At 44.8% G+C, this 22259-nt stretch overlaps 2 protein-coding genes across 2 annotated transcripts; both read right to left on the bottom strand.

The window, feature by feature from the left end:
* Nucleotides 1-2131: 2131 nt before the first annotated feature.
* LOC311319035 (UDP-glucose 6-dehydrogenase-like) lies at nt 2132-7266 on the bottom strand (the record flags this gene model as incomplete). Its single annotated transcript, XM_084450479.1, has 11 exons — nt 2132-2321; nt 2431-2541; nt 2710-2801; nt 2953-3095; nt 3212-3342; nt 3533-3627; nt 4482-4629; nt 5237-5434; nt 5628-5828; nt 6740-6841; nt 7105-7266. The coding sequence occupies 11 exons, from the start codon at nt 7264-7266 to the stop codon at nt 2217-2219; spliced, it is 1488 nt and encodes a 495-aa protein (XP_084306605.1). The 3' UTR covers nt 2132-2216.
* A 5847-nt stretch (nt 7267-13113) lies between these two features.
* Nucleotides 13114-22019, bottom strand: wdr55 (WD repeat domain 55; the record flags this gene model as incomplete). Its single annotated transcript, XM_084450289.1, has 10 exons — nt 13114-13530; nt 14456-14625; nt 15298-15397; nt 15745-15924; nt 16617-16704; nt 16920-17020; nt 17162-17316; nt 17494-17583; nt 21435-21693; nt 21853-22019. 10 exons carry the CDS (start codon nt 22017-22019, stop codon nt 13185-13187), a joined length of 1656 nt encoding a protein of 551 aa, XP_084306415.1. The 3' UTR covers nt 13114-13184.
* Nucleotides 22020-22259: the final 240 nt, after the last annotated feature.

Consider the following 22259-nt stretch of genomic DNA (forward strand, 5'->3'; position numbering starts at 1 on the left):
AGCTGGGACAGTGGTTGAGAAGACGCCAGGGCGTGTCCACACTCCGGTGGGCCTTTACTCCTTCACTCTGGGGCCCACTGCTGCTCTTAGATCCCCTACGGTACAGTTTAGCCTGGGACCGCTGGGTACCCAGTTACCGAGTGTGTCCACAAGGAGGCGCTGCAGAAGTCTGTGTACCGGCAGAGAGGGCTAGCGGGCTCCTCTTTACCCCCCACAGAGAGGGCTAGCTGGCTCCTCTTTACCCCCCACAGAGAGGGCTAGCATACACACACACACACACACACACACACACACACACACACACACACACACACACACACACACACACACACACACACACACACACACACACACACACACACACATCATTACAAAATGAGATGCTTGCAGTGGTAAATTCCACAACACACCCCAGCCAGATTCCCTTGCCAAATTCACGTCTGTACTGATTCTCTTCCATCCCAGCCTTTGGACAATGTGATGCGGCCTGCAGGATCACATCTCCTGCTCTGGTCATAGAACAGAATTCCACAGTGGAATAATACTTTCCAACACATTAACAGTTAAACATGTAGCTACTTATTACACTCTGTTGTATTGCCTTTGAGCTGGCTAATGTTATTAAGCTACTCTAGCTACGACCTACAGCTACTATGCTAAGTTAGCTACCTCCCCCAGGGAAGGCGCCTCACACTTTGAAGACCAGGATAAGTAGCATCGCATAACCACCTGGGAAATCTCTATTGAAAACTGTTTGGAAAAGGGCAGGCACTTACTTGGCGGGTGATTGGATGAACCATCTGTCTATCACCGTCTATCATGCGCGAACCTCAATCGTTTTCTGATCTGGCACAAAACGGATCTCTATGGAGAATATCCAGACTGACTTGTGAGAGAAACAGAATGTGAGCTGACAAAATCAGGATGGTCTCACGAGGCTACAAGCCTACTGTACTTGTATGAATAAAAATCTGACTCTTTAACTAAAATAAATATGCTCAAAATGAAGGTCCTACAGTATTTTATAACCAGCCCATGAGCAGTGTACTGCAAAGATTGGTGTGACTGTGGTTCCTGTCATACAGTTTTGATAACATTTTAATACAAATAAATTATCCAAGAAATGTTTATGTGCGTGTAAACCTGCACCCTAATCACACCTCCTTAGTCTGAGCTTGTTAACTATATGGTTGTAAAGGAGAGACTGAGTGTGTCTGGCACAGTTAGGCTACATGTACTGTATGTGTAGGCTATCAATGTTACAAAGTGAATGTGAGTGTTCCTTGAAAAAAGTTCCTGGAACTCAAATTTCCGGGCACTTCTCGGTCGTGCTATAAGAGTGTTTGTGTATGAGATCTGCAGATCTCTGTACACTAAGCAGGGGGGAATACCAGTGGTCATGACCAACGGACAACACATCAGGATTTAGGCCTTATTGTGAAACAGCATGTCTGAAGCCAGATGTTGATGATTAAGCTCATGTGTCAAATGAAGCCAAATGCAGTCCCACTGTTACGCCACTATAATATGTCATACTGACAACTGGCACAGTATGTGGTTCCATGGAGACATCCTCCCTTTTCCCAGAAGTTATAGAGCATGACTAAGAACACACCCACAAACCTGGAGACATAGCCGTGGTTGTCATTCAACCTCTTTCAAGAAAATAAACTTTTAAAAAAGATTTTTATTCTGCAGGTAAAAATGATATATTTTATTTTTTACTTTACAGAGTTCCAGTTTTAAAAAATACATTTTATATTGCATATATCAGTTCCCACTCATATCACTCAAGATCACATTTAAATCAGCAACAATGTAATACAAAACAGCTTTGATATATAAAAAACTAAAAACGTCATTGATCTGGAGAACAATGGGATCAGTTGTTTGAAAGAAATACTTTCATTTCTCATTCATATTTTTGAGGCAGAAATCTGGAAGCCAATTATGCAAGGACATCTGTCATTGATCAGTTTCAATGATTTCTCCTCTGGAGGAAGTAAATCTTCCAAGCGGATAATCATCAAAAGTACACAACGATGAAGGATTGTTGTTCCATAGTCACACCCCCTAGAGCCGAAGACACCTCCTTCTGTCCCTCGTAATGAGCCAACATAATTGAATTGAATGTAAACCTAGCACCCTAGTGAGTTGTTCTGTGTACTGAAATTATATGATTGCTTCTCTGTTGCATGTCTCCCTTCAAAGAGACCTCACAGCTTGATTTTCTTCAATGTTTGCTGTTGGTCCATCTCTGATCGGTCACCCCCAGCAGTGAGGGACATTCTCTGCTTCACTCTCTTCCCTATAGTCTCCACCTGAGAATGGACATACAAACAGTAAAGCTTCAGACCAAGTTCAAACACCAAACTTGTAACCATTTCTTAAATCCTCATCGTGTTATGAACAGCTAGGAGGAGAACTCACCTGGAAGCCAATATTCTGGAGTTGGTCATGGAGATCATCAAGGATCCTTCGGCCATCAAAGATGAAGGCAGGCTTCAGCATGGCTTTGTAGATCTGTTCATAGTCCAGTTCCTAAAAGAACATAGACCCCTTTATTGCACATGGCTGACTAAATAGACACGAAGAAACATTTTCTGTCCACATTCAAAGGAAATCATTGACACTAGACTATCTGTGAGGTCCTGTAAAAAACATATTCATTATTTCATTAGCCATGATGAACACTTATCAAACACACACCTTGAACATGTCCCACTCTGTGCAGATGACAATAGCATGGGCATTCTCACAGGCCTTGTACGGGTCAGTTGAGACGGTGACGAGTCGAGACACTAGAGAAGGTAAAGAGTGGACAAAGGCGAGAACAGACTAAAAACTTGATCATCAACGGTAATTAACTTGATCATCAAAAATAGGCCATAGTTATGGCATCACGATAACCCTGTCACAGCTTCATCGTAGCACAGTTGTGTGGCTAGCTACCTCTGGCAGGGTCGTGCCTCTCTGAAGGGGTGGGCTGGCTCAGGTCCTGAATGATCTGCTCCTCTTTCACCTTGGGGTCATAGATGTGCAGACAGGCTCCCTCCTCCAGTAGGTAGCGGCTTATATAGATGCTAGAAGACTCCCTGGAGACCAGAACAAACACACAGACTTACCAGGGAGCTCACGCCCCGCCCTCCCCACTCGGTCTGGGCATTCATAGCGCATGGGAGGCTGGAGCTGGAGTTTGGGGAGTGCCAACCTTGTATCGCCAGTGTTTTTCTTGAAGGCGAATCCGAGCATAGCTATCTTCTTGTCTGTCACCGTGTTGAAGAGGCAGCTGATGATACGTGACGAGAAGCGCTTTCGCTGATAGTCGTTTATCTCTATGACCTTGGAGACACAAGAATGGGACTAACATGTTTTCATAGTTCTACTACAGAGGCCTGTCTGTTCCAGTTGTGTTGTTTTGTTTTGAAGTAAAGGAATTGAAAAAATTAACTACTATCACAAAATAATAAAACAACAGATAGGTTTGATTGATAAAAGGTCAACTGAGACGCCTTGTCACACTGAAACCCACCTGTTGCCAGTACCTCGCCACCTCAGGAAGGTTTAGGGCCTCGCATAAGTATACCAAATTGAGAACGTCCTTCTGGAAACAGCTGCCACCAAATCCTAAAACACAAACGAGGTGAGTCTCTCATGTTGGGCATAAGGCATGATGGTTAGACCACATTTAGTTTTTTCTCCAATCATCATGAGCTGTATGTAGTACAAGCAGTTCTGATGAGAGATCTGACACCCAGGGGAGTCTAGCCCCTTCCTAGGCCGAGCAGTGAGGAATTTAATTCAGCACCAAAGAACAATAAGCGTAGGTATGGTGTTATTTTTTTCTCTCCAATTTTCATGAGCTTTCACAGGTATGTCTAAACTCCGGCCTGGCCAGCGCACACAGCTGACCCCTACAGTAGCCCCCTGGCCATCCCTTAAATACACAGCTGACCCCTACAGTAGCCCCCTGGCCATCCCTTTAATACACAGCTGACCCCTACAGTAGCCCCCTGGCCATCCCTTTAATACACAGCTGACCCCTACAGTAGCCCCCTGGCCATCCCTTTAATACACAGCTGACCCCTACAGTAGCCCCCTGGCCATCCCTTTAATACACAGCTGACCCCTACAGCAGCCCACTGGCCATCCCTTTAATACACAGCTGACCCTTACAGTAGCCCCCTGGCCATCCCTTTAATACACAGCTGACCCCTACAGCAGCCCACTGGCCATCCCTTTAATACACAGCTGACCCCTACAGCAGCCCACTGGCCATCCCTTTAATACACAGCTGACCCTTACAGCAGCCCACTGGCCATCCCTTTAATACACAGCTGACCCTTACAGTAGCCCCCTGGCCATCCTTTAATACACAGCTGACCCCTACAGCAGCCCACTGGCCATCCCACTAATACGCAGCTGTCCCTCCCCCTCCCCCGCTCGGCTCCAGCCCCCCCCCCCCCCCCCCAACAACTCACCCACGCTGGCCTTCAGGAAGCGGCTGCCGATCCGCTGGTCCGTCCCGATGGCGTGGGCCACCTCCTCCACGTCCGCCCCGGTCACCTCACACAGGGCGCTGATGGAGTTGATGCTGCTGATGCGCTGGGCCAGGAAGGCATTGGCTGCCTGTGACCGGTGGACCAGTTCAGTAAAGGAAAACGCTTCATTAAAGGGCAGTTGATGAGAATAAATAATAATAATAATACATTTTATTTCTAATGCACTTTTCATTTAACAATCTCAGAGTGCTACAGGTTAAAAGCATAGCATAACAAAACACAACTGAACATAAAGAACACTATTTTAACAGCCTTTTTTTTTTTTTTAAAGGTAGGTTTTTAGGCCTGCGAAACTTGTAACACACGTAGCAAATGGTCTAAAAATTGTTTTGTCATAAATTTCGTATTAAAATGATAAGTATAGAACTAGAACAGAGGCGGAGAAGCCAGCGTCCTCTCCTCCCTACCTCTTCTAAATAGTTCATCCAGAAGAGGACTGGGGCCTCATTTCAGTTCTGTAATAAAGCACCCTACCTTCCTCCATTCATAGAAGTCATCTCTAATCAATCATGATTGCATCAATAGTCTTCTACACTGCTGCTGTAACAATGGAATGGTACATGTACCATTGTTTCAATCATACTGAGGTTGTAACCTGGTAAACCAGGTGAGCTAACAGGGGGAAGCCCTCTTGATAAGATCCTGATATAAGGGTGGGGAGACGGCCTACACACCAGTTTGGAGAGCTCAGAGGACCAGGTGTTGGTGGTGATGATCTTGCTCTTGGGAACCCAGTGTTCGTAGATGCTTTTTAAGGCCTCAATAGCATGCTGACCCTCAGGAGTCTCATCCCCTCCGATCAGAACCCTGTCTGGGTTCTTCAGATCAGAGATGGCGGTTCCCTCTGCGAGGAACTCGGGGTTTGAGAGAACCTGCAACAGAACCAGGTCAGATACATGAAACCAGGAGAAATACTAGACAGGTGGATGAATGTGGTGACAGATAAGGAGTTGCCTGTGATTTATTTATGTATCCTTTAGTAATGCAGGGGAGTGAAACATTTTTGAATTGAATTGATTCGGTCCAGACATCTACCCTGGGTCATCCCTCAGTCCTGGTATTCACCTGGAAGTTCAGGCTACTCTTGGTGTTGGCGTTGAAGATGCGGCGGATGCTCTCGGCAGCGCGGACGGGCACGGTGCTTTTCTCCACCACGATCTTACAGCCGGTGGACACCTCTGCGATTCGCCGAGCGCAAGCTTCAATGTACTTCAGGTCGGCTGCTCGGCCCTTCCCAATCCCAAAGGTCTTGGTGGGAGTGTTCACCTGGAGAAGGAAGGAGGTGAGTAGTTTCGTCACCACTGGTTCTTGGTAGGAAACTGTGTATCTGGTGTATCTAGCAGTGAATTACAAGCCTCGGCAGGTGCTGATTGTATGCCAGTTGTCCATTCAAACAGTTAGACCAGTGGTTCTCAAACTTTTCAGCGTCAGGGCACCCCTATAGACATAATGTTTTCTATCTACGGCACCCTTAAATTACATTCTTAGTTTTCATCTCAACACATTATATTTATGCCATCTTTTACTGAGGCTTAGCATAACAGTATGATAGGCTCTGGCCTACTATAACTATTCAGTAGGCTAAATCAGATACATGCTTTATCCAACTGCTCCCTGCAGCTCAGGCATACCGGTGTGGTAGCAGCACCACTCCAGGTAAAACCATACTTGAAGTAGCATTCGTTCCAAAGCCTCAGTTTTGGCCGTTTTGCTGCTCCTGGCTAGTTGGGCATGGCCTCCAATGTAAGTTGCTGAATGGGCGCAACGTTATTTGTTCTCTTAAGAAACTTATCCATATTGTCCCTGTCATCTGGCTAGCCTCCGACATCTGCTGACAGGCAACGTTAGCGAGCTTGTTTGGAATAACTGAAAGTAGTGACAACTTTTCAAATTTTTATCGGCTACCGAGGAAAACTTGAGATAATATCTGTTTTAGTTAGAATTAATTGAAAATAATTGTATACTTGACGTTTAAACTGATATAAAATAATTGTATAAGTGACACTGGTCCAAATATTACTAAAGGGTTCCGCAGCACCCCTGGACGCGTCACGGCAACCACTTTGACAAACCCTGAGTCAGACAATACTGTTACTATGGAAACATTGTTTCAGCTGTATTGGCAGCTCTTTAGTAGAAGAGACAGAAGATAAAGGGGAAGTTGAAGACTTATTTACAGATATGAAGACCAGGTCAGCGTCTTTAATGGCCTTGTCGATGTCTGTGGAGAAGAAGAGGTTGACGCCACGGCACGACTCTACCACCTCCTGAAGTCCAGGCTGACATGAGAGGAGAGAACAGGGGGACAGAATAATCAGGCTCGTATGATGGGTTTAATATGGCCAGTGTTACGACTTCAAGTGTTTTGGAAAGACTGGTAAGGTGTTTTTGTTTGAAGGTAGCTGAAGTCCACAACACAGGTCAGAACATGAAACCCTTGGAGAATAAGTCATCTTATTCCCCCTAGTCTCCAGCTCTAGTTGAAACGTTGATTGTTTTGGGGCTTCTTCATGCTGGAGAGGGCGGATCCCATCCCACTTACCTCAAATATGGGCAGGCAGTCAGAGTTCCAGGCACGTATGCGGTCCTCGTTAACATCCACCACGGTGACGGTGACCTCGGGGCACATCTGGGCAATGACACTGCATGTGGGCCCGCCCACGTAGCCGGCGCCGATGCAGCAGATTCTCCTCAGCTCTACCATTCTCCCTCTGGAGACAGAAAACCCGCTCAGTCTCCTATGCTTATTAGATTTTTAATGGAATACACAGAAAAGGTTCTGCTAAGGTCAGTGCATATCTTTCCAAGTGTACCTTGTGTCGCTAATAAAACAGGCTACTCAGTTTGTAGAGCAGATTGAACCGAGCCCAGTGGGCTGTATGACAGTATACCTTATAGGCCTAACTTACGTAGAGAGGAAAGCGCTCTCTCTCTCTCCCCTCGTCCCATCCCTCCGTGTGCCACGCAGACTCAGGTTCACAGAGGCCCTGTGTTACCGCGGAGAGACGGAACCGCACCGTGGCGCGCGCGCACACGCACGAGCGTTTTGGCCCCTGCTCGCTGCATCCCCCTTCACCTCAACACAAAGGCTACACTGTGTACCAACTTTTACTAACAGCAATCTGACATCAAGCCTACAGTAGTCTAAATCATACCCCGTGTGAGGAAAGACGCAAAAAGCAGCCTCAAAACTTGACAGAAATATTTTTGAAAGATCTGTGCGGGATTCGTGTCTGGGATGGTCCTAAACTGATGGACCTAGCTAGCTAGCTATCTGGAATATGTAACGTTAACTTTCTGTGGCTAATTTAGCGTTATCCGTTTTAACTGAAGTATTTTTGCCAAGCCTCTTTGGCTACTCAGTTTATCATCAGCCATAATCACAGGCATTGGTTGCCATCTACTGCTAGAATCAGCACTTGACAAACGTTAGCCAGCTAGCTAACGCTACCAGCTTGATCAGCTGAGATTTTAGGATACATTACGAAGACCCCCGCACCGCCTCACCCCAAAAAGATGACTTACCGCTAGAAAGTCGATGTGCTCTCCAAAAGCATATATCTTAAAGAATTATTTTAGCTGGATGTCTATAAAGAACCAGCAATGAACTGATATGTTTCAGGTTGTTTGTGGCAAGAAGAGAATACAAACGAACGAGATTCTTGAGTCTGCTTCGGAGAGAGGAGCTTGGAATGCTGTGTGCGCCCGAGCCAAGGAGAACGAGCTTAAAAGCAAGGAGGAGGAGCACCGGTTTACACATTCCTGCTTGACATCACTGATGCGGTTCACCAAAGGGGAGGGGGTCGGGGAACCATGGACGTAGCCTGCTGGATGTAAGCGAACCACCCAGGGACCTTGTTCCCAGCCAGGGGCCTCATTTATCATTGAGGTACGCCTTCTTTTACACGGTCTTTTTCGCGAGTTCAGGCGTACGCCATTTGCCCCCCCCACATTGCGATTTATCAAGCCGTAAGGGCGAAAATTTAGTCGCCTTTCTCCGCGCTTTTGTAGGACACCTCTCAGCTTGTCCTACCGATTTACACGGTGTTCTACGCCCTTCTTGAACACAGGGGGAACTGGCGACGCAGGTGGTGCGTCGGTGAATTACTATGTTTGACGGAGAGAATAAGAGCGACAGTTCATGAACGCACAATCATGTAGGCTACTAGGCCAATTCAGCACAAACATATATCGCAATGCAAGATTAGACGTGTCCTCTAACCGGCTCATTCATGGTTCGATATGGATTTGTTCCCCAAACTGTACCTATGCGCTGTCCCAAACCCTTCCGCGCTATATGTCACACACTTAATGCAGGCACTCCATCAAACGCAAATCATTGACCAATTAGATTGTCATTAATATGTGATCATGTGGACCTGTTTGCTGTTTGGTAAGCATATAAATGACAGTCCTCCTGTGCGTAATGCGAGCCTAAATGAATCCGGCGCTACTCGGCCTACTGGCCGAGATAGAACTCCAAAGAGGTGACGGCGATGGCGACTGCACCCACATAAGGGCACCATCAGTGAATGAATACGTCTATGTGAATCGCAAAAATGTGCACACTATAAATACCCAAATCATATGTGACGCCGACATGCTCATCACAAGTGTAGTGGCACGGTGGCCTGGCTCCACGCATGACTCATTCATCCTGGCGCACAGCAGGGTAGGGCTAGACTGGAGGCAGGCGCTGCGCGTGACGGCTGGCTTGGTGTGTGCATAGCCAAGATACATATTCTTTGTCTTTTTTACTTTAATCTTTATTAGCATTTTCCATCCATACAACGACAATACCATAAAACATAAAAACTTACAATAACAGCTTATGGGTACTTCCATCCATGCAGCTTTTTTTTCTTACTCAAATATGACAATTTTAATACTAGTGGTATCATCACACTTCCTTCTATAATCCATCCATTTTTCCCATCTCCCTTCAAACTTTCCTTCCTGCATCCTCAATGCATAAATAAATCTCATAAATCTCCTCCACAACACCCACCACTGCTCCTTGGTTGGGGGTTCCACCTTATACCAAGCCCTCATTATTGTCTTTTTACTAGCAACCAATAGTAATTTCACTAGGTATCTGTCCCCTCCTTGTACATCATTCTGTTATGTTTGCCAAGATGTATATTCAAAGCTGATAAGAATGAGAACCAGTCAAGACCCCACCACAAAATGAGGACCCAAGCCCTCAGCCCCCTCCCCGTCATGAGGTTTACCAGCGGGGCCAAAGGGCCCACACTGAGGTCATGCGCCAGCTATGAAGACACAAACAAGTAAGGTTCACATTTCTACCATTTTATTGTCTGTTGGTGGGTGACTGTGTGAGGTGTGTGAGTGCGTTTGTGAGTGAATGTGTGAGGTCCGTGAGTGTGGTAGTGAGTGACTGTGTGAGGTCCTTGAGTGTGGTAGTGAGTGACTGTGTGAGGTCCGTGAGTGTGGTAGTGAGTGACAGTGTGAGGTCCGTGAGTGTGGTAGTGAGTGACAGTGTGAGGTCCGTGACAGCATGTGTGAGGGAATGAAGTGCAGTGAGGATGTCCTGTTGGCTCTGGTGGTGTAGTGTGGTGACCTCCACCAACTGCTGCACAACTGCCCCACAACTGCCCCAATCCCTTCTGCCATTTCCCTCTGGGCCTCTAGGGTCATGAGCCTCCAGCACAGCGTCTGATAGGAAGCCCAGCCCTCAGGGAACCTTGAGGCAGGGACGCTGGCAGCCGGAGGTGGAGGCGTGGGCGGTGGAGACGGAGGCGCTGGAGATGGCACTGGAGGTGGAGGCTGGTGCGCTGGATGTAGAGGCTGCAACCGGCGGGGGCACGACCGTCAGGTCAAGGACCACTGCAGACTCCCCCTCCTCTGAGTCCCACCCCACGTCAGAGTCTGGAGAAACAATTTCAGTCATTTTCTTTGAGTTTGTCTGTTAACTTGATTATGCATTAAACATTTTATTGTGTAGCCATATTCAATTGATATGTTTTTCTGTTGGCAGCCAAATAAATGCTTAAGTGTGATTTCCCGGGTGATTTAGATGAGAGTCTAAATTTCCCAGAGGGGAAAATGTTTCATGTGGTCTAACATTATGAAGTGGTCATCTGTGTTATCGTTCCCTGTTTTTGGTCCTAAATCATTCATAGCCTACCACAGAATGTGTGGAATGTTTGCTTTCCTCACACATAATACAGCATGTCCGTGTAGCCTACGCCAAATACAGGATGCACCAAACATACAGTAGGCTACCTAAACTAGGAGCAATCAGACAAATGTAGGCTCGTACAAATAGCTTACCTTCCGAAGATGATTTTCTTTCCTCGCGTGGACCTCACCAACAAGCACATGCACCTCCGAAAGGTTTCTCTTCTTTCCGCGTTTTTCCATAAACGTATTTATCTGTCCCTATGCTCCACGCTATATTATGTCGGTTCCTTCCGGGGTATCCCCGTTGTGCCGTCATAGTTTTGACCATATATGGTTGGATTTGGGCGTGGAGAGGGCGGAACACGGGGCGCGTGCGCGTACGCTCTCTTCCCCGCCCGTCTCGGATTTCTCGTGCAGAAAAGGGCATACGACTTTTTTGATAGATCCGAAAAGCGTGTAAATATTCTCGTCGTACGCTACATTGTGCATTTTCGTCGTACGCCCTCTTTTACACCTGAATTTACACGCTCTTTGATAAATGAGGCCCCAGGGCAGTGGACAGACATTAGACAAATCAGTGTTATCAAAGAAGATTGTATTTGTATGTGGCTGACATTATCACTAGTACACAAAACGACCCAGCACGCGCTCCTACCAGACACAACTCATATCCCATGTAAAGACACCAGCTACTCATGAGTGGTATCCAAGATGAAAAGCAGGAATAAAGTATGATATAGTATAACCTATTATATAAGTAAAGTGATAGTTTGCGAAATGAGGAAGGGTACAGTGATAATAATCTAAATCAGATTTATGTAAAATAAAAACCTCATAAGAACATTATAGGGACAGTTAAACCAGTTAGAATTAGGACTTAATCTGTGCTTTGGAAAACTGACCAATAGCCGGTATATTTAGGCGCATGAGCTTCTTAATACTTAATGAATAGATATTCTATTAGAGGTAGAACATTTGAGGTGGCGGCCCTCATCTCTGGTGAGCTCCTGCCCAAATCCAGCACCGCCTCAGCTCTATGACATCATCCACCACTGTCCAGTCACCAGTAAGTCACCAGAGCAGTGAGCCTGGAAAATGTGTCTCCCCAGCTGATGTTGAGATCACAGAGTACAGGAACTGGCCACGGCAGTGTCTCCATTACACATGCATATCTCTGGAGAATGGAACTCAGCTGGGAGAAGATTCAAAATGTCATCTTGAATACTACAGAAGACAAAAAATATTTAACAATTAAATTATTATTATTATAAAACACCAGTTGAAGACAACCTTCATTTTAGACACAGTTGCTGTGTTTCTGTATCAACAAGAATTGCCTTGTCCACTCATACCAACATCCTCCAAACCTAGGGACACCATGTTCAGTGTACACTACATTAAAGCTCCCCAGTCTCTCTCCACCCCCAGGCCAGAAGTAATTACCTACAGGTGGCCTTTCTGTCCCAAGTAAAGAGGGGGTAAACTACCCTCCTAAACACTCTATTCTCAAAAACATCTGTTCTAGTTGGTGTTGGTCAAAACTAAACCACTCTCACAAGGAGCTGCGGTGCGATGAGAAAGTTAAATTTACGACAGCACCTTTAGAACAGACTCTGAGCCTTGTAATTAAGGAGTAATTGTCTGGCTGTGATGAGGGGGCACTGACCAGCAAGGCCCTTAAAATACTGTCCTGTAAAAACCTTCAATTCAGTCTGTTTTTCAGTGGGCTTACACAGACAACGCTTCGGAATGTGTCCACTGGCCATGCAAACTCTACTGGGAGAAACAGATGGGTGTCAACAAATGACTGATCATACGCTTAATAATCAAGTGACAGATAACATCACTATCTGGGTTGAGTCAGGCTTGTGTCCAGTAGATACATAACATAAAACATATTTTTCACTAGTCCAAATACAGAGGGTGCCGAAACCTGAATGTGACCAGTAAGAACACTAAGATGTTCCGTTTCCACTGCAAAAGTGTGCCAAAAGTCCATCAACCCGGTACTGACTTAACTGTGAGGTTGACCTCGGGGCCCCTACAACCAGCTCCAGACCCACCACTTCAGCAGGAGTTACATGTTTCCCCTTTCAAGTTACAGCCTGCAACCAGATTCATGGGGCTCATTTACAAAGGTTTAAAACTTTCACTTTAGACAAGCACATCACTAGGCAGGAGTTCGCAGCAGAAGTAAAAGGTTCAAACATGAAAAAGTAATTTACATAGTGGAATATACTAGCGTCTTCAGAACTAAGCTTCAAGCTACTCAATTTACGGCCTATACTCTTCCTCTTACCCCCCCCCCTCCTAACAGCCTCCATTACCCCCCCCCCAACAGTTCAAAAGTAGAGGTGTGGAGTCCGCCCCCTAACAGTTCAAAAGTAGAGGTGTGGAGTCAGTGGTGTGATAGCTGTGTGCTGATTGACCAAATGGCTTAACTGCCCACAGCACAACCTTTGTACGTCTTGAAGTCTTTTAATCACTGCCGCTGTCACTCTCGCTATCACTCTCTCCTTCTTCTTCTTCTTTCCCCTCTTCCTTCTTTTCCTCTGTCTCTTCAACAAGTCCTGAGAAAAAGTCATCACTCGCTCCGAAGGCTTTCTTGCTGAGGGACTTCAGGTTTCCATCCTTCTTCTTGCGCTTCCGGTAGTCGCTCACGGTCATTTGGGCCAGGCTGGAGATGTCCCAGAACTTGATGAGCTGGTCGTGGGCACAGCTGGCCAGGTAATGGCTGTCGCGAGAGCGGGCTATCTGCTCAATAGGCTCCCCAACGTGCTGCCCTATAGAGCCAAGTACCCGGTTGGGCAGAAGGTTGATAGCCCTGTGAAAGAGAAGGGAGAAGTCAATTATCAATCATATGCACCATAATTCAGTCAAAGAAATGACTAAATACTATGGACCTGCTAGCTTCCTGAGACCATCCTGATTTCACAAGCTCACATTCTTTTTCTCTCGCAAATCAGTATGAATACTCTCCATAGAGATCCGTTTGTGCCAGATCAGAAAACAATCTCACCAATCAATGATGGTTCTGAGGAATTTGATATACAAACAGCTACGCTGGATGGGTTTATATGTGATGACAGCGAGGAGCAGTTGAAGTAAGTGTGTGATAGACAGATGGTTCATCCAATCACCTGCCAAGTATTTTTAAAAGTGCCTGCCCTTTTCTAAGCAGTTTTCAATGGAGAGTTCCCAGGTGGTTATGCAACGCAAGCAAACCATGTGGCGTGCCAGGTTATGGGCCTGGAGGCTATTCTCATTTTCAGGAGAATCTCATCACATCACAGGCACAACATCGCCTCCTAGTGGACATTTCAGCAACATCCAATACATTAGAAACCACGGCAGCTTCAGTGTATGAATTTAATCTCAGTTGAATTTCGGCACTCAATGCCTTGGTCAGCACATACATACTTGTACCCTGACAAACACAATGAGCGACCAAACGTTGGTTTCTTCACTATAAATGGACTGCAGCAAATAGTGTGAAACCTTTTTTTATCTTTTTAAAGTTTGGACTACCCTCCATTGGTCAGCACCTCTACAAACTCTTGGGGCAGCATGCTTCCCCTCTACAAATGATTAGCATGAAAAGCAGAGAGATGTAGGGTTTGTTTTTTATATCCATTATGAATACAACCTCAACCAAGGAGTTTTTCCCATTATAGTTGCACTACACTACAGATCTACCAACTCAGTTGAGATGCTTTGTACAGTTCACCATTGGCCAAAAGATAGCTCACCGGATAACTCCATCCATGGAGGCCGCACACAGAATGCTGTCTGTGATGGGGACGATGCAGTCCACAGACTCTGCCTTCACGGCGAAGCGGTCGCTGGTGGCTCCAAAGCCGTTCCAGTTGAAGATGTAGACGGTCCCCTCACTGGAGCCACATGCCACCTTCCTGCCTCTCTGTGGGAGGAAACAGGAAGTGAGGTAAACTCTCCTCAGCAAGTAAATATTAACCCACATCAAATGAAATCTGCAGGCTGGAATCATCCCACACATCTTCAGAGTTCACTATTATCACAAGGTCTCCTACACAAGTACACTTTTGGACCAATGGATTTGATCACTTTTCTTTTACTTTGATTTTAATTATAAATTACAATAGTTGAATGACTTAACTAAATTGGTGAAGTTTCTGTGGTGTCTATGTATATACATAAAAAAATGAGTATAAAATGTAAAACTATACAATGAGTTTAGTCCCAGTTTGAAAAAGCCAATGATTGAGGTGGTTGCCTCCTATGTTATTTTGACCCGAATGTAGCCAGGGCAGAACCAGAAGTCAATCTCAAGTCATGTGGAGGGTCGGGGGTGTCTTCCCCCGTGATATGGTTTTGGCAAAGTCATTTTTAAGATGGTGCATTCTGCACTCTGAATTGCATTTTATCTGATCTCAACAACAGGCATAGTTTGTTTACCAAGCCTATTTTCAAGCTGGCGCCGAAGCAAGCAAGCTTCTGACCAAATGCATGGGAGGCAGGTATAATATCTCCATGGTATAGTTTATGTGTGTTTATTTAAGTTTAAATCTACATCATTGTTGGAATTGACATAACTTGTTCAGGTCACACTCACTTTCATAATGGCCACTGAGGTGAGATCTCCACCCTGGCACTCTGACAGGAGCTCAAACCGCCGCCTCTTGATGTTGAATACACCCATCGTCCCGTCACCACTGTAACACACACACACACACACACACGCACGTACGCACGTACGCACACATGTGTAACCGAGTGAAACTGGGTTCTCGTGAGTCCTGAGTAGGTAGCGAGTTGTAGGTTAACCTCACTCCCCCAGTATAAATACTGTCCATCCGCACCAATGAAGAGCTAGCTTGTCATTGGCGCAGCTGGTTAAAACGGTATGGGTTACATAGGCGCCCCGGGTTTGATTCCCACCCAGGGCATGACGACACGTACGGGTTACACAAGCGCATCCATCAAAGTCACATCAGAGGTTAGTCCCGATGAAGAAACCCACATGCCTTCTCTTTCGTCCTCCCCCTCGTCGGTCCCGTACCTGGAGGTGAGCAGCGTTCTCTTGGCCTGGTCAATAGCGATGCCGCTGATGTAATCGTCATGGTGCTTCAGGTCCATGAAGGCCGTGCCCTTCCTCATGTCCCAGACCTTCAGGGTTCCGCCGTCGTCCCCCGTGGTCAGCACGTTCTCATCCACCAGCAGCAGGGCGTTGATGGGCACGCTGGTGGAAGGGATGGGCAAAGAACATAGAACCCGCGGAACCGTGAAAAATCATTCAAAAAACATGTTAAACTCTCAATTTCAAACTCACCGAGGTGTTAGTTGGCGTTCTGACGTATAATTCGCCATAAAGTAAGATTCTAGTTCATCTGGAAAGGCTTACACATATTTAGCATAGCTATTTAGTCGCAGCACATACGTGTGTAAACTTCCACTTGAACTGATTCCGATCTAGCTCAATGCCTTGAAGTAGTTCCGCTGACCGCTTCCTGAATCCCCTCTGCGGATTGATCTACACATCTACAACGGTCGCTTCAATACAAGTCAATGGATTTCATAAAATGATCAATAAAACCCTACAGGATTCATACTTTGCGGCGAATTTGATATCAGAACACCAACGGACACCAATTACCCCCTCGGTGAGCTTCTTGTCTTTGAAATCGAGAGTTTAACATGTTTTTGAAAGATTTTTCACGGTGCCCACCCACATCCATTTTATGACCTAAACGGTGGTAGAGCAATTATCAGACTTTCTCAAAAGTGCTAGTTTTGTCAACGTTTTGATCTGAACCATTGTATATGATCATAAGTAACCTTAAAACAGGGCTAAACATGCATTTGCCCTTTACTACTCCTTTAACCCCTTATGTGCTGGTACTCCTGACTGAGAGGAATGTGATATTACTGTACCTGTGGGCTTTGGTGATGCGTGTGACAAGCTTCCCCGCCTCTACATCCATGAGATGGACTGACTTGTCCTTTGACACGCTGAACAGCTCTACACAAACAGACACAGCAGATTAGGGCATTTAATTTGGATTCTCCTCTGTCCACCCCCTTAGAAAACAGATATCTGAGAGATACACTACTGTCAATGTCAAATCACATTCATAATTTAACTGTAAAAAACGGAACAGAATTGAACAGAATCAAACAATTCAACTGAACAAAAGGTCAAAATTAAGAGAACGGCAGTAAAATGATGTCACTTACTCTGCCCATCCTGAGAGAAAGCAACTTCCCTGCAGGACTTGAGGTGATGACCAGATGACCATAACTCCTTATTCTCTCCCTCTATGCAGGAGTAGGAGTATCTGTGGATGTGAAACAATAGCACTCAAACACAGTATAACAAAACACGTGCCCCACTGGGGCCATGGCCACATGGATGCACACAAGTTTAGTATGAACATGTAAATAACGCAGGCAAGGCTGATAGATGTGGACTTTCTTACACGTAGATGTCACCGTCAATATCTCCAGCCGCAAGGATGTCCTGGGTAGGATGGAAAGCCAAAGTGTTGACAATGGCCTCAAGTTTGATATCCTCAGGTGTGTCACGAACCTTTGGTTCACACGGCTCAACACATGCTCCATCTACAGACTCGTCCTGTGAAGAGAGGAATATGAGTTCAAGTCATGTGGAATTCACCTTTTGGAAGAAAAGAAAACATGCAATCAATCAATCAAACGCCATGCAAGACAACTGTCCCAAACGCACTACCATGGCAGCAGCGAGACTTTTCAGGACCAAAATTCCTGGAAAGAAAACTGAAATTTAACTTACATCCTGCTCCTCTGTTTTTTCTATGAGCGGTAGATGATCTGTCACTGCCGCAAGATCATCCGCATCCTGGGTAATGTAAGCAAAACAACAATGTAGACATCATACGTAAATTCTGCAGATTAACATCCGAAACGTGATATACAATTAAAGAAAAATACTCGTGGACCCACCATGGAAGCGGCCATGTTTCTTCTGGCTGGCTAGCTACGTCACACCAAAGCCGTGTTCAAGTCCACAGTTTTCTAAACGTTTCTAAATAATTTTCGTCTTTTGAATGTTACCCGGTTTGAGGCGGGTGTTGGAAAAAAAGCCGCCTGTCTATTCTAGTTCTTTTCAGTGAACATAATCAATACATTTGAACTCGATTTTGACATGGAACTATTTGACAGCATATGTTCATGTTTGTCGAAATCCAGCATAAATGTCTGGCTGCTAGCTGGACAAGGTTGAAAAACTGCTACATAATTTGAATCATCCATCTTTAAATCATGGCTATTATAGAATCGGTGGTCCAGTTGAAAGAGACCGAACAGGCTGAAGACGAGGAACATTGATACATGCATTTATGACGGCGACTCTGTCAGTGCAACATCATGGCGCAACACGTGACGCCTAATGAAAATTGTTCAACGTAGTCGTATTGACTTGATTGAATTGACTAAATTAAGTTAACTTTTATTTCCATTGTTGAGGTTCAGCAGGGAAGGGCAACCACTTTGGATGAGACATGGCTATAGCCACTACAGGCTGAGGGCTGGGCCCCCACCTAACAGGTAAGACGGGACTCTTTATGCAAAACAGCCAAATGTATGCTCACCTTTAAAGGGATATTCTGGAATTTTTTAACTAGGGCCTCATTTTCGACTTACCTATGATATTTTTGACTGATGGAGATCATGTTCAGTTAATTCCATGCTGTAGATAGCTTTGGGTCATTCCAATTTCCACTGGTGGCTAATGCTAGTGCAACACAATGAAGTCACGTTAGCCTGTCCAAAAAAACTAAAACCCCAAACACCCAAAAACAAATTAAATTAAAGCTGCTTCGCAGCGATGAGGCGGGGCCAGGCAATTTCCGACAAGTTTAGGAGCAATAAGCGAGAGAATAGGACAACAAGAAAGTTGACATTCCAATGTTCATTTTGTACATTCGTATCGTAAAACATTTGTAAAACATTTTGATGCGTTGTAAGCTCGATTTTGATAATTCAACAATGGTCAATGAGTTTGTGAATTACAGTCTGAAGATCCAGTGTAGCAAGTTGTGTGGTGTTAATTGATTGAAAAATGTTGGATGAGATATGTTTATTAATTTTTACAGGTTTTGTTTGCTTTTCTTCATAATTGAACATTAACTTCAGCAGCTGTGTACTCAGTCAGTTGCCAATCAATCGATTTAGTCATTGTAATCCTCGGCGGGGGTTGGGTAGGGTTGCCAACAGCGATGTCTCCGATTCGTGGAGCTTGTGTTGGATTATGGGTAACGTAGTTTTCTCTGTATGAAGTGTTGGTTTCAGAGGACAGAATTAAACATATTTTAAAAAATTCAATTTTTGAGATAAAATTCTAAAAAAAAATCATACTACATCTTGGATATGTGGCTAATGTTGTCACTTTTTATGAGGATGATCAGCCATTGATTTGGCGAGAATAAATAGGAACTATATACAGAACTGTTAACAGTAAAACTTTTTGATGTGCTGTGGGCTCAATTTTTCATATTTCAAAAATCTGTGAGGATCGTTTGGTGAGGACAGTCTGAAGATACAGTAGATCAATTTTGGTGTCAATTGAACTAAAAATGTGGGAGGAGATAGGTTTGATAGGTTTTACAGTTTATGAAGAAATCAGAGTGATGGACTTCAAAATTCCTGCAAGGTCAAAGCGTATGAAAGTTTTGTCTCACTTGGGCCTACATTCACGTGGTGGTTTTACAGTGATAGCACCTATGGCTGATTTGTTATGATTTTCTTAGGTTTTAAACTTTAGACTGTTGCTGTAGCGCCACCTTCAGGTTTATTGACCTACAATGCAGGTTGAGGACTTTGTGTATACTACTGGAGCTATGTGCAAATCTTGGTGATTTTTTGTCCACGGGAAGTTAGACTTCAGTGGAAGATGGAGAATAATAATAATAATCAAAATTCCTGCAAGGTCAGAGTGTATGAAAGTTTTGTCTCACTTGGGCCTACATTCACGTGGTGGTTTTACTGTGATGGCACCTATGGCTGATTTGTTATGATTTTTTAAAGTTTTAAACTTTAGACTTTTGCTGTAGCGCCACCTTCAGCTTTATTGACCTACAATGCAGGTTGAGGACTTTGGGTTTAGTACTGGAGCTATGTGCACATTTTTGTGATTTTTTGTCCACAGGAAGTTAGACTTCAGTGGAAGATGGAGTATAATAATAATAAGTAAAACATTTTAATGCATTGTAAGCTCAATTTTGATAATTCAATAATCTGGTCAATGAGTTTGTGAATGACAGTTTGAAGATCCAGTGTAGCAACTATAGTATTAATTGATTGAAAAATGTGGGTCACAGGTTTTGTTAGCTTTTTTTTTTCATAATTGAACATTAACTTCAGCAGCTGTGTACTCAGTCAGTTGCCAATCAATCAATTTAGTCATTGTAATCCTCGGCGGGGGTTGGGTAGGGTTGCCAACAGCGATGTCTCAGATTCGTGGAGCTTGCGTTGGATTGTGGGTAATGTAGTTTTCTCTGTATGAAGTGTTGGTTTCAGAGGACAGAATTAAACATATTTTTAAAAATTCAATTTTTGAGATAAAATTCTGAAAAAAATCATACTACATCTTGGATATGTGGCCAATGTTGTCACTCTTTATGAGGATGATCAGACATTGATTTGGCGAGAATTAATAGGAACTATACAGAACTGTTAACAGTAACACTTTTTGAAGTGCTGTGGGCTCTATTTTTCATATTTCAAAAATCTGTGAGGATCCTTTGGTAAGGACAGTCTGTAGATACAGTATATTAATTTTGGTGTCAATTGAACAAAAAATGTGGGAGGAGATATGTTTGATAGGTTTTACAGTTTATGAAGAAATCAGAGTGATGGACTTCAAAATTCCTGCAAGGTCAAAGTGTATGAAGGTTTTGTCTCACTTGGGACTACATTCACGTGGTGGTTTTACAGTGATAGCACCTATGGCTGATTTGTTATGATTTTTTTAAGTTTTAAACTTTAGACTGTTGCTGTAGCGCCACCTTCAGGTTTATTGACCTACAATGCAGGTTGAGGACTTTGGATATAGTACTGGAGCTATGTGCAAATTTTGGTGATTTTTTGTCCATGGGAAGTTAGACTTCAGTGGAAGGAGAATAATAATAATAATAATAATATAGGCAAATACAATAGGGTTCCGGCAGCTACGCTGCCTGGCCCCTAATTAGGGGGTTAGATCACCAAATGATTCCTGAGCGTGGCACCGCTGCTGCTCACCACTCCCCCAGGGGATGGGTCAAATGCGGAGAACAAATTTCACACACTCAGGTGTGTGACAATCAGTGGGACTTTAACTTTAACATTTAGAGCCAGCCTGGAGCGCTTGTCAATGTCAACAAAGTGTGAGCACGAGCGACAAGAATATAGGTCCCCAAACCAGAACAGCAAAGAACACCAGAATAAGCACAAGACACACACAGCAAAGAGGACAGAGAGATCCCTGAGAATGAGGGCTGACAATTATCCCACCACATGGCTACTTAGGACTTTTTTGATACCACCAGAGCTCTGAGCACATCGTTTTTTTTATCAGTGAAAAATGTGACCTGAAAATGTCAGTTTCAGATGAGGAGAATGTATTGAGATAGCTGCTATCATTTTCTGGCATTTGAAGATATTAATTAGGTGTAGCAAATGTAATCTCTTGGAGTATAAATAATATATAATGTAAATATTCCCAACATTTCCAACATCTGCGCTCTGAGAAATGATGGTGCCCTGGAAGCGTAAGTTGACTGGGGAGTCACCCAAGTTGGGTGGGTTTCTGAAGTCCACAACCATCTCCACTGTCTGTAGAGCATTGAGCTCCAGGTCGTTTTGGCCACACCAGGACATCAGATGGTCAATCTCCCACCTGTAGGCGATCTTATCCCCATCAGGGTTGAGCCCAATGAGGATGGTGTTATCAGTAAACTTCAGGAGCGTGGCTGACTGGTGACTGGAGGAGCAGCTGTTTGTGTTCAGGGAGAAGAGGAGAGGGGAAAGGACGCAGAGGGGAACTGCTGCTGATGCTCCGGGCATCAGAGATGTGTTTCCCCAGCTTCACCTGCTGCTTCCTGTCAGACAGGAAGTAGGTGATTCGCCTGTAGGTGGAGTCAGGCACGTGCACCTGGGAGAGCTTGTCCTCCAGTTCCAGGGAGGTGGAGCATGGCCTAGGTTCCAGGTGGCCATGTTTACTGCATTGTCCACAGACCTGCAGGCAAACTGCAGGGGGGCCAGGAGTGGGTGCGTGTTGGTTTTGAGGGTGGACAGTACAAGGCGCTCAAAAGTCTTCATTATCACAGAGGTCAGGGGAGCATGTCTGCTATCATTAAGTCCTATAATTCTTGTGTTTTTTTGGGGAGGTGGGGTGGGGTGATGCATGAGGTCTTGAAACAAACTGCTATGTGGCATGTCACCGGTGAGACGTTAAAGAACAGCCATTGAACAGCTGATCGGCACAGTAGGCTTACTTCAGACAGGAGTGAGAGAGTGAGAGACTGGTCCAGCTGCTTCGCGGGGGTTCTGTCTCTTGAA

The sequence above is a fragment of the Borostomias antarcticus genome (genome assembly GCF_949987555.1).
Source record: "Borostomias antarcticus genome assembly, chromosome: 15".
Lineage (NCBI taxonomy): Eukaryota > Metazoa > Chordata > Actinopteri > Stomiiformes > Stomiidae > Borostomias > Borostomias antarcticus.